Consider the following 12,290-nt stretch of genomic DNA (forward strand, 5'->3'; position numbering starts at 1 on the left):
ACGCTCTCTTGCATGGTCTTCTTGGAGCCTCGGTACCGATAAAGTTATTTTATTTACACATCCGTCATTGGAACGGAATCGGAAGAAAAACTGATGATGCACATGTACGTCATCAGAATTGGAAAGGGTAACTGCACGGGGCGCTGTGTGGTTTTACAGGCAGAGAGTCATCTCTCGGCAGTGATGGCAGAGGCTGCTTATGGAGCGCATGGCTCGACTGGAGACCATCGAGAGCCTGGAGCTCAGCGAGAGAAGCGTACGAGCCGCGCACTGCACATGCACCCAGGGGCATCGTCAACGTGCACACAGCCTGGCGCTTTGCACCGAGGCCAGCCAGGGTGCCAGTGTGCACAGAGGAAGGGCATTGCAACACAAACGTGTACGGCGCGAAGACAAAGCATTTCGTTTCTGTCCGTGAATTTATATTCCACCTCCAGTGCACTGCGTACCTTTAACTTGCTTTTAACCCACGTACTTCAATACAGATTTCAATTCAGAATGTAACACCAAACGGACTGTAAGCAGTGCATTGGGGCCCGAATATGCCATGGCAGAGTGATTGATTCACTATTGGAAGGTTGCTATTTCAGATCTTATTCAGGGGTCAATTTGGCCAATCATCTCTCCATAGACAAGAAGTACCACTTTGTGCAAAGTGAACAGCAGCAGTCCGATTGAGACTGGTCCCTGCTACATGATGCATAATTCCACCACTGGCTCAGGGCAACTAACCTAGAGAAGTGAGCAGGGGGACACTTGGACTTTGTGCTTGAGTAGAGTCCAATGCTAATTGGATGTATTTTACATCCTCTAAATATGACCGCAACACATGTGTTGAGATCTAACAAGATCTGAGTGGTTTGGTCATCGGCCATCATATAACGTTGGTGGTATCAAAGTGGCTTGAGGAACGGTCTCGCCGACCCCATCGTTCATCTTCCCGGCTTCGAGCTGCTGCGCCCGTCAGGGGCCCTGCTCGACAGGTTCCGTACCGGCCGGGGCCCATGTGCGGCCAACCTACAGACCTGAGACTAATGTGACACCAACCCACACTGTGACACCAACCTACGCTGTGGATGTGGTCAGCGGCAGACCGAGTCGCACATTTTGGAACCAGAGTGGCAAGATGTTAACTACCTCACCTGGTATGGAGGAGGTTGTGGGTTTGATCCCGATCCTGATGCCTGTATATTTGGAGTTTGCATGTCTCTGTACCCCTGGTCACGTGGATTTTTCTCCGGGTTCTCCAGTTTTTCCCTCCACAATTTGAAACGTGCGTTTAGAGTATTTGACTGCTATCAATTTCCACATGATAAGCCACATTGTTGAGCTATCATTTGCAGCCAGGTCGCTTCTGAGAACAAGAGTTATATAGCTCAGTGGGCCTTACCTGGTAAAATTTAAATAGTTTAATGATGTAATGTGAGGTTATATCCGGGTCGTTGATGGATTACAACTCGTCACGACGATTGGCTCTGCCGGTCCTGGTTCATAGCCAATGGGGGGAAGCCTAGGGGCGTGGCCCTGATGTAATGGAAAGGTGACAGCTGGTTGTAGAGGATTGGTTCTGCTGGCTTTAGCCACAGCCAATGGGGAGACGAGTCAGGGGCGTGGTCCCGGGAGCCTCTGGAATATTCCATAGAGGCTAACCAGGTTTGGGGGAAACGTACCACGTGACCTGGGTATTAAATAGGGGTGGAGACGAACGACACGTGGTCAGAACGAGAACGAATGGAGGAAAGGGGCCATGCGTGAGCGGGGCTCCAGGTTGCCACGTGGCAGTGCGTCTCTCTCTATCTATCCCTCTCAAGCTGCCTGTCAGCAGCGTGAAGGAAAGCTGTAATGCAAAGTTGAATAAAAGACCAGATTCCAGAAGTCGCCTCAACGACCTTTATTACAATAGTTTAGTTTAAATAGAGTGGTCCCTGACCGGACTCAACGATGGTCTCAGGGACTTAGCTGCCGATGAATTGGCCGTTGCCCAGCTCGGAAGGACGAGAGTACGAGAATAAAATCAGATGTTGCGTGCAAATTGATTGAGCTAGTGCAGGCGACGGTGACACCTGCTGCACTTTGCTGCACTCTCTGTCCGTGACTGCAGTACCTGGATCTGGCCCAGGCCTTGGCCGAGCTGCTGCAGACGCCGGAGTTGCCTGGCTCCCGTCCCCTGGCGGTGACGCCGAGGGAGGGGAGGGTGGCGTTGAGCGAGAGGCGGCATGAGGATCGAGCGTCGCTGCTGGCGTCAGTGCGCGCGCTTCGCTCACAGCTGCAGCACAAGGAGACGCTGTTGCAGGGATACGAGGGAAACCTGAGGAAGCTGCGGTGAGGCTCCTGGGGAGGGATGCTCAGCGTAGTCTTTTGTGCGGAAGGTCTGCACGCTTAAGCAAAAATGATGAATGGATGAGAATCTGTCCCCGCAAAAATAAATGTTTAGTCCATCAGCCTATGCACATTTTGGACAAATGTTTTGCAGCAGCGTTTGATGAAGCGGGAAAAACTCTGGACAGGTTTTTGACTTTCTGAGTCTCGTCAGCAGAGGCAGGCCTGTTAAGATATGCCACGACATTGTCAGATGCTATAAGGAAGAGCCAATCTTACACACTGCGGGGCCCATTCTGAGACCCAAGAGGTGAAACTGTTTCAGAGTTTTCCTGCTCAAATGAACGCTGCTGTAAAATATTTTTCCAGAAAACCAGTGTTGAATATGACGTTTTTTATACGTCCATTATGCGGAGTGACAGACTCTTGCCTGCTTATTTATTATGCTATGACCTGTGATCTAATTATGCAACCGTTTTAGGCTCTATCCTATACCAACCCAAACACTGTGCTCACAACGCCCTCGATATTAGACGAAATATTATGTGCAGCATCGTTGGTGGAACACTTTGGTCCTGGACCAAATCCGTGGCATCCCTTGCTGGAAACCCCCCACAGCGAGTATGAGCAGACGGCCGCGGCGCGCGCGGAAAAGGTGTCGGATCTGGGTGAGGAGGTGGACAGGAGGAACGAGGAGATTTCACTGCTTAGGCAGGCACTGGAGCAGACGCGGGCGCAGCTGGAATCCGAGCAGCGCCTTGGCCGCAACCTTAAGCAACGCCGGGTGGGTGGCACTGCTCCTCGTGCCCTGCACCAGGGTTGAAAGACAAAGATCCCCCCGTGTAGCCTTAACAGACTGTTGGGGTGAGAGTTCTGTTACCGAGCAGCATCTATTGAAGGCCGGCACGGCGCACAAGGGGGATGGATGGCCAACACCACGCCCGACGGCCATTGTCTCCCGAGTGATGATGTTGTTTTTCACAGACCGCACGCACCAGGTACTTATTTAAAGCTGAGTTGACCTCAGGGATACCCAGGAGAAGTTAAATATTCACCACTGTTATTGTTCGTGAGCAGCAATCGAACTCGGTCACTGCTGGGTTCGTAGCGCAGGGCGCTTACCACTGCAACACCGCTCACTGCACCAACAGGATCCCCGCACACTGTGGTAAAGAGCTGCGATATGGCCCCTTACTTGAAAGGTAAAGATAAATCGGACAACGGGAAAAACCCTGCCACTGCTCGCTCGCGCCACTACTGGCACAAGAGCGCTCGAGGTCTCCTCTGCAGAGTGTATTTGGCCTACTCTTCTACACTGGCCAGAACACCACACACGAACTGCCGATCGACTAACTCTGGGCATAAAATGTATGCTGCTGTGGGTGGACAGAGGCGGGGGGGGGGGTAAAGAAACGCACACCGTCGTTTCAGCTGCTGCATGAGGAGGTCGAACCGGCGACTTCCACATTGCACGCCCAATGTGATAACCCATTAAAGAAAGACTGCTGCCAAAAACGTCGCCTATGGAATATGTACATTTTTCTTTTGAGACAGTGTTCTTTAAGAATGAGTTGCAGTTTTTTTGTTCAATGAGCTTCTGTGCCACCAATGCCGCAGCAACGCCAAATAATTGGTTCGACTTGATAGCCGTTACATCACGGCAGCAGCCCTTATTTCTTACAGATTGGATAGTCTTACATTTTGTGTGAAGTTCCTTCTCAACCAACATATTAATTGATCATTCAGTGTATAAATGCAAGGCAACAGACTAAAAAATTCGACGTGCAGATACGAGTCACGTTCCTTGGCATTTTTGATGGGTGAGCAACACAGATGATGTTATTTAACAGTGCCGGGAGGTTCTCAGAATGATAATGTGCAAGTATACTCATATCCTGTTTACAGGGGTGTGCGTTGGGCTCTAGCTTACCAGTCATGGTAGATTCTGTTCAGGGTTCACGATCGTGTTCTGAAGCCTCAAATTCCCCTTATCCCACATGAGCAGGGGGTGGTGTTAACGCTGCAAGAGAAGCAACCTGCTGCCAGGTGCACACACAGCTGTGTACGCGAGGACATCCACGGCAAGGTGAGCTTCGCGCGGTCCCGCTCTCGTCGCACTGCAGAAGGTGTCATGCAATGGCATCGTTGCACCACTGTGAACCAGAGCCACGGCCTTAACCCACACGGAGTGCCCATCGGCAGTGTTAACTCCACAATGAATCGTCAACGTTTGACCACCGTGAATTGCATCACTGATCTGCTTTGTTCCCTTGCCGACACTTAGGGGTTTGTATTGATTCGTCTAGACTGGCCATACACTGAATTGTGGCATGCCACACGTCCATGCGACAAACGATTGGAAATATTTGTATGTGTAATGCCCCTGGGTTTATGGAACGAAATGTATGTTAATGCTGCGTTGGCGGTGGTGTGCAAGCATAAAAAACTAAAGAGCTCAACCCCTTTGTCAATAAGACTGCTGTAAAAGAAAAAATATTTCCTAGACAGCGTTTTTGGCAATGGCACTTTCTTCAGTTTTACGGCCTGTCAAGATGGGCCATTGCCCAAAGGAAAAGCCTCCTTGAGCACCTCACCACTGCTCCACGTGACTTTGGCCATGAAAACTGGTGCTCTTGGATTGACTGCTTGAGAATAACAACTGGTCGCTGCGCATATCTTTATGTACGCACTTTGAATTTCTTTTGCACCGTACGTAGCCCACCGTGCTAATCGGAGGTGCAGCGGAAGGACAACAGACTAAGCGGGTCTTCTTCAAGTGGGAAATTAAAGATGACCCACAGCACAGCGACTGCAGCCACCCGAACCAAACAAATGTACCACATCTGTAAACAGCTGTGTTCTACTAGGCCTGCTCTCCAGTGGACTGGGCAGCGTTGGTCATGCCACTCCAGGAGCTAGCGTCAGATTTCTCACACCTGGATGTATAATTTGGATGTATGATCAAACCTGGATGTATAGTTTATGCGTGCTTGCCATATGGTAGAGAAATAGGATTGCCCAGATTGGTCACCCGTTATATTAATTTCCTTTTAAGGTCACGGTGTTATTGACAAATGTGTTGAGCTTGTAGTTGTATGGAGTAAAGATGCTGTTTGCATTGCAATGGTTATTATTGTTTTGTCCTTAACGATAAAACTATAATTGGCAAACACTAGTCATAGTTTGTCTTGATCGCATAATTTTACTAACACGCAACTAAAGTACAAAACACCCCGAGTCACACATTGTACCACTGTCTGTGCTGACTGCACATTGTACATTGCCACCATCAGTACATGGCTGTCGTTCATTGCTCAAGCATCAGAGTTGCGTTTACATGGCGTTTCAATTCTCTTTCTTCAGTTTAACAGTGACGATATGGCCAAAGGAGCACCTCCCACTGTCTTAGGCCCTGAATCAGTAACTTATTCGCTTCGGATAATCCTCGTCTCTATTCTTCCAGATCTTTCTTTACTGCATCTGTCTGTCTGGTTCTCTGCTTTCCTGCTCTCTACGATCCCTCTGCATGCGTGTGGTGGTGCCAAATGTGGTCTTCCAGTTTCATTCTCATCTTGTGTCCACTCCATTGCCGCCTCACCTGTTTTCTCCATTAGAGTTGTTTTCTATCCTAGTTCTTGTTTTTACGTTCTTGAATCTTTGGAACCTTGATATGCTCAGGTTCCTTTTCAGGATTCTTCTTCATATGTTGTATTATTTTTGTTGTTATTTCGCTTATGTACCCAGGAAAGCCTCGCTGAGCATCACGACTCATTCTCAGGAGGATCCTGTCAAGTTTTCGCAGTGGTGGGGGGGGGGGGGGGTGATATTGCTGTGTGGAATCCCAATTAAAGAATTTGTGGGTATTTTTTTTACCATTGAGATGTTTGGCCAATGCCAGTTACATTGTACGTTATTAGCTATGGGCCGAAACTGGAGAACCAGGAGGAAACCCATGAAAAAAAAGGGAGAACATACAAATTTTACGCACAAATATGCCCGTGTTGGGAATCGAACCGAGGCATTTATTGCTGCGAATCACAAGCGTTACGACTTGGGCCACCCTGCGGCACTAAAGCATAACAAGATTTTCACTGCCGCTCTTCAGGCTGAGAGCAAACAAAGGGCTCTGGTGGAGCGACTCCGCAAGAGAGAGTACGAGGTGAGCGTGCTGAAGGGACAGATCCGACATGGAGCGAGCGCCGCCTCCACGCAGCACGCAGGTGAGCTCCCAGCAGCGGCGCCAGCACTTCAACGTTCACGCTGAAGGAAGCACGTCCCGTACACGGTTGCATGGCCAAGACGTGGCCCACCTACGACAGTAGCTCGTGGAGCGGCCAGAGGGCCCACGGACATGTGAGCTTACCCAGGATATTGGCTGGATTGACATTGTTCTGCTTCATTATACCAAGCGACATCACAGTTTTATTGGGTACTTGGTCATTAACTACATTAACATCATCGTCACCATGCCGGATGAAGCCCTCCTCAGGCCCTCATCATCACTCAGGACCTTGCAATCCACCTCACTCGTGCACATGGGGCGCCACGGTGGCAAGATGTTAACTACCTCGCCTGGTATTTAGGGGGTCGTGGGTTCGATCCCGACCCTTGACACCTGCTGTTTGGAGTTTGCATGTTCTCCCCGTGGTCGCGTGAATTTTTCTCCTGCTCTGGTTTTTGCCTCCACATTTAGAAACGTGCGTTTAGAGTATTTGGCTGCTATACATTTCCACGTGATTAGCCACTTTTTTGAGCTTTAAATTGTGACCAGGTCGCTTCTGAAAAAAGAGCTATACAAACAATACAGTATTTTCCCATATAATGCCGTGTTTTTCATAACACAAATTGTATATAACGCGATTAATGTATTAGGGAACACATTTTTTATAACACAGTTCAGTTAAAAGAACTATGTCGCTTGAGTAGGAATAAGCAGTTGTACGGCTGCCTCGGCGTAGCATCGCACAAGGCGAGATGCTTCTCGATGCTACCCACGCATCTCAGTCTTTGTTCAGCCTGTTTACGCATCTCATGCGTTATCGCAATTTTTCCATAACGCAGTGTTCTTTGGGAAGGCAACTACCATGTTATAGGAGAACAGACAGTTTAAAATAGTTTAATAGAGAGATAAACACAAAGGAGGGGAAGGAGAGAGATCAGTGAGATAATAGATTCATAATAGATAGAGATACGAGTCCTGGAGATCAAGAGGTACAGCTTTGCTGTCACATACATACCTTATAACATCTACTATGTCATAACATATGGTGTCTTGTGGGTACCAATACACACCAATTGTATTCTTTGACCCAGCAGAAAATAAAGTTGAAGAACCCAGCATTGAGTAATATATGACAATTGTCACGTGTAAGCTTCTAAATACACTTGTCTCTTTCTGTACAGATGTGGAAACTTGAAGAAACACATTTAGACACGGCTGTCTAGTGCCAATAATATGAAATGTGAGATTTGTTTTCGTGGATAATTTATCACAGTATTGTAATATCAGATCTATATAACATTTGTGCTTCAAAGGGATATCGTGCAGCAATGCTTATTGAGTGCCTGAATAATACATGCGGACACATCTTCGGTCTGTGTACACTTCCATGAGGACGCAGTGCATACCGGAGCTCGTGTTTACGTGTGTAGTGGGCTCGAATTAGGTGCACACAACTTCTTGGGAGGCAACACTTTATTATTAACATAACAGGTAACTCTTAACGTTATACATAGGGTGGTGACCACCGACCTAGCCTCGCTAACACACACCGTTACTGATGCTCGGACATAACTAGCGTGACCCAGCCAGGAGGGCTACTTGATGGCCACGCTGATTTGAGGCTTGACTCTTCTTCACGAGGCATCTTCACGAGGCATCTTCATCCTGGACCCGAGCAGCCTCGAACCCGGTGCGGAGTGCGCTTATATGCGCCTCGACGTGCCCGGGCCTCACCCCGGCCACGCCCGCCTTCGAGAACTCTCGAGAAGGCTCTCCTCCTGTCCACGTGACCCCAAGGTGCCCCCGGCCCCCACCTTGATCCGGTCACATGTCCAGCTGGGTTCACTCAGAGTGCCATGGCCTGACACAACCCCCTGGGCACTCATCCACGGCCTCCAGATCCCTTGAACAGTCCGTGACGCCATTCCCTCATCCAGACGGGATGACGTCATGTGTATGTGTGTGGACCCGCGTGGTAGTGACGTCCCCCCGCATAGTGACGTCCCACGTGTGTGTGTATGTGTCCACCTGGTAGTGACGCTACTAGTCACTACACATGTACGATTGATGATTGCAAAAACAGGAATGTTCCATTATTCATAAAGATTTTGTTGGATTCGATCGCGAAGATATAAATGTGTCATTAAACCCACCACGACCTCGACAGCCAATTAGTAAGGTTTGTCATGTAAGCAAAACATGCCAATTACTTACTAGTTCAGCAGAGTAAACCCACAACATTTACAATTCGAGTACGACGTTTCTCCAGTAATTAAAACCAGCCTCATCAGCCGATAGCCAGAATTGTCCTGTCTCACACCTCTCCTATCTCACACCTCTCTACCTGCCGTGAAGCCCAGTGCACCTATACAGTAACATTACATATACTATTTCAAAAGCTGTCATAACGTTTTTCAGACACTTTGAGCAAACTTGCGGGCATTGAGCCTTATTCAATATGTATGTAATTGCATTCAACCCAACAGTGCTGTATTTTGACACAACGTTAGTAACAAAAAGTATCAAACTTGTTTAACACCGCTCGTTAAGCCTGTGTCCACGAAAGGTTGAGTGGAGTCTGACATAACAGCCCCGGTTACATAGCCAGGCATGCTCAGTAATCACATCTTGTTGAAATACAAGTATGAACTTGTGAGATCATTATCAATTTTAAAGTGGTAATGCCACTTAGTGTTTAGCCAGAAAGCCCCCGCACTGTGGTGGGGGTGATTTTATGCAGTGGTAGGAGACCTGTGGAAGCATTTCGCACTTTAGCAGCAAAAAATTAATGTAGAAAACGTCGCATTATTTACATCTCCTTTACCCACCACCGGCACAATAGGCTTCACTGTTTCAGTCACGTTGGCAATTACGTATGTGTAATAAAAGACTTCCACGACGATGCTTGTCAGAGTGCTTCTCTTATTAACGGCAGTACGGCATAGCTCCGCTCCCTCCCCCTCCGGGTGATTTCCCTCTTCTCAACACCGTAGACGAGGCGTCCCTCTCCGAGCACCCCGCGGCTCACTCCACTCTCCCGGCCTCGCCGCTAACTGATGGTGTGCCGGGAGGAGCGGTGAGTTCCGCTGGAGGATCCGCCGCGTGGCCCGTGGCGAGGAGGGGATGAGCAGCAACGCGGTCTGGAACCCAGGCTTCCCACACCGACCTCGAGTCTTCCTCTCCTTATATTCACCCCAGCGGAGCTAGGCTCTGCCTCTAGTCACGCCCCCTCGTGGAACCTTCCCGATGGTTCGAGAACTTCTCTATCCAACTCTGCCCGTCCTCCTTGGCCCAGATATTACCCCCCTTCGGATTGGATGCTGATTACGTAATGGTGCCTGTCCCCTTTACCCTCTGGCACCCCCTGGATGGCGCTCATTACATATTATCACAACTCTGTAATGTGAGGGATGCACTAACAGTAACGCTTCCAACTTTTCTAAATCACTTTTCATTGCTTCCCTACAAAAGGCAACGCACAGTAATTTTTGAGATGGCGGAGAGATTGAAGTTCGTTTTGAGGGAATTGTGTCAAGATGTTAGACGGCGAGAGTTCTATTTCCTACAGCGGAGCCCGCGCCGATGGTACGCATTGGGTGAACTGCGCTGCCCCATCCACTGTGCAACCCAGACCTGGAACCCACAGGTCTTCCGTCTGTTCGGGCCTTTAAAGGCTTGGCTGGCTGACCACGGACAACACTTTTACAAGTGACTGGTGCACGTGATGCCCCTCACGAATGGTTACACGATGCACGCTGACGATTTCCCTTTGCTTGCATAGACATTGACCCCGGTTCCAGATTGGAAAAAAAAAGCAAATTTGGCAAATGTTCATGACTTTGCAATGAATCAAGAATCAGGTTTAATGAAAAGTTATTCTGGCAACATGGTGCGTTATAGTTAGGGTTTTTGCTCAGATGTTGATTAAAGAGATGTGTTAATGCTCTTGATCTGTTAGCATTACTTTGAATAACATAATTAGCATCATCATGATGGTTAACAGAACAATGTAAACGCTACTCTTACAGTTGGCACTTTGCTGCGACATCACGTTGGTAGTGTGAATGCGAACTTTTGAGCACAGTCGTGTGCCGGCTGCGAGAGCTTTTGAATACCGGCAGAAGTCGCGTGTTGATATTGCTTGTCCATGCCCTTACGAATGGTAATAAACTTCCTTAGCGTGTGTGTTATTGCATGCTCTATGTTGTAATTATTTAATGCCCACAGTTCATTTCATATGGAACCGAGTTGTACTGAACGCCCGATCCCCAAATACGAAGGAGACGTCACAGTGAAACACTCCTCTGCTCTGGACACAGTTGTCTGGCTTGACCACCTGAATGTGAAATTGTAGTTGTTGCTCTGCATCTATGTAATATCTCAATTACGGCGGGAGACGAGTTGACGGGGCAGCACTTATTTATTAACACTCATGTAACAGTAACAGATACAGCCGAGATACAGCCTACGCTACGCGTGCCTAACTCGGCCACGCTCTCAGGCCCTCCGGCAACGCTCTCCCCACAGGGAGCTATCGGGCCCGCCTTGCCAGGCACGGACCCCGACCTCTGGATTACACAGCCCGGCCCTTACAAGGACATCGGGCCGTGAATCCCAAGGTCTCGCCTCTGAGCCGCACAGAGTCCCGGCCCTTACAAGGGCAGCGGGGCTAGGGGTCTCAGGGCCTATCTCTTCCTCAGTCTTCTGTCTTCACTGGTAGACTTCTCCCCGAGTGCTGCTGCGCATCGCCTTACATAGCCCTCCGCTCCAGGGGGCGGGGCCTATGTGGACTGTGATGTGGACACCCGCCTGCGGACCGCGATGTAGCCACCCACCACGCGCTGTCACATGATCCCCCCCTGCCAGCACGGACTACCTCTACATCACCCCCCACCACATAGCTCGCAGCCAGCTCGGCTGCAAAAAAAAAACCCAGTCTGTGTGTGCCCCGTAACGCCAACAACTACACAACAAAACACAACAAGAACTCCGCGAACCCCACGACAAATACAAATCCGAACATTCACCCGCAATAACAACAACCGTATGTACATACCGACGAGTAAACCCAATAAACTATATACAAGAATGACATGTACAGCGTCCCCACACTACCGCTCGCCCCTAGAACGGGACATTAGAACGGACGGAAGGGGAACGCTGTGACGAGGTGACCCGGCGGAACCCCTTCCCCCCCCCAGTCAGGAAAAGTGGCGCGACCTAGCGCGGGTCCGCCTGGCCGGTCCGTCGTACGGCACAGGACGAGTTTGACCGTCCGGCGGCTCCGGCAGTCCAAGAAGGCACAGAGCAGGCTCCGAAGATCCGCACGTGCCTCGGGGATCCGGTCGCCGACGGTCAGCAGCCGTCAGTTCCGAGACACCTGGGAGCGGATCAGGCGGAGACATGTGAGGATCAGGCGGTGACATTCCCCTCCCCAAGCCGACGGCCACATCACATGCTCGGTCATCACGACATGAAGGAAGGCCATATGGTGCCGCGAAAGCTTTCAGCCGGGAGGGGTGAACGTACCAACGGCGTTTTCCCCATTTTATCTGAATGCACTGAGGCCGTGCAACACGCACGACTTCCACGGGTCCCCGCCATGGCCTCAGCAGTTTCGGGGACGTGGCCAACGGCGCATGCGGGCAGTGCAGCCAGGCCCTATCGCCCGGTTTCCATTCGTGCATGTACACCTTCCGCGCACGCAACCGCTCGTTAGCAATCTGGCAAGACCTTGAATTCAGCCTCG

General features: G+C 49.8%; 1 protein-coding gene across 1 annotated transcript in view; it reads left to right on the forward strand.

Annotated features, from left to right (window-relative positions):
* The window catches only part of FHAD1 (forkhead associated phosphopeptide binding domain 1), a 49,635-nt gene extending 38,758 nt beyond the window's left edge, over positions 1-10,877 (forward strand). The window contains 8 exon segments of the mRNA XM_061566316.1: positions 160-198; positions 200-256; positions 2,102-2,322; positions 2,938-3,103; positions 4,325-4,405; positions 6,425-6,539; positions 9,535-9,552; positions 9,555-10,877. Of these exon segments, the coding sequence (XP_061422300.1) occupies positions 160-198; positions 200-256; positions 2,102-2,322; positions 2,938-3,103; positions 4,325-4,405; positions 6,425-6,539; positions 9,535-9,552; positions 9,555-9,598 (741 nt within the window). The 3' untranslated portion in view covers positions 9,599-10,877.
* The last annotated feature ends 1,413 nt before the right edge of the window (positions 10,878-12,290 follow it).

The sequence above is a fragment of the Lethenteron reissneri genome, chromosome 36 (genome assembly GCF_015708825.2).
Source record: "Lethenteron reissneri isolate LAM-NWPU_2019-01 chromosome 36, ASM1570882v1, whole genome shotgun sequence".
Taxonomy (NCBI): Eukaryota; Metazoa; Chordata; class Hyperoartia; order Petromyzontiformes; family Petromyzontidae; genus Lethenteron; species Lethenteron reissneri.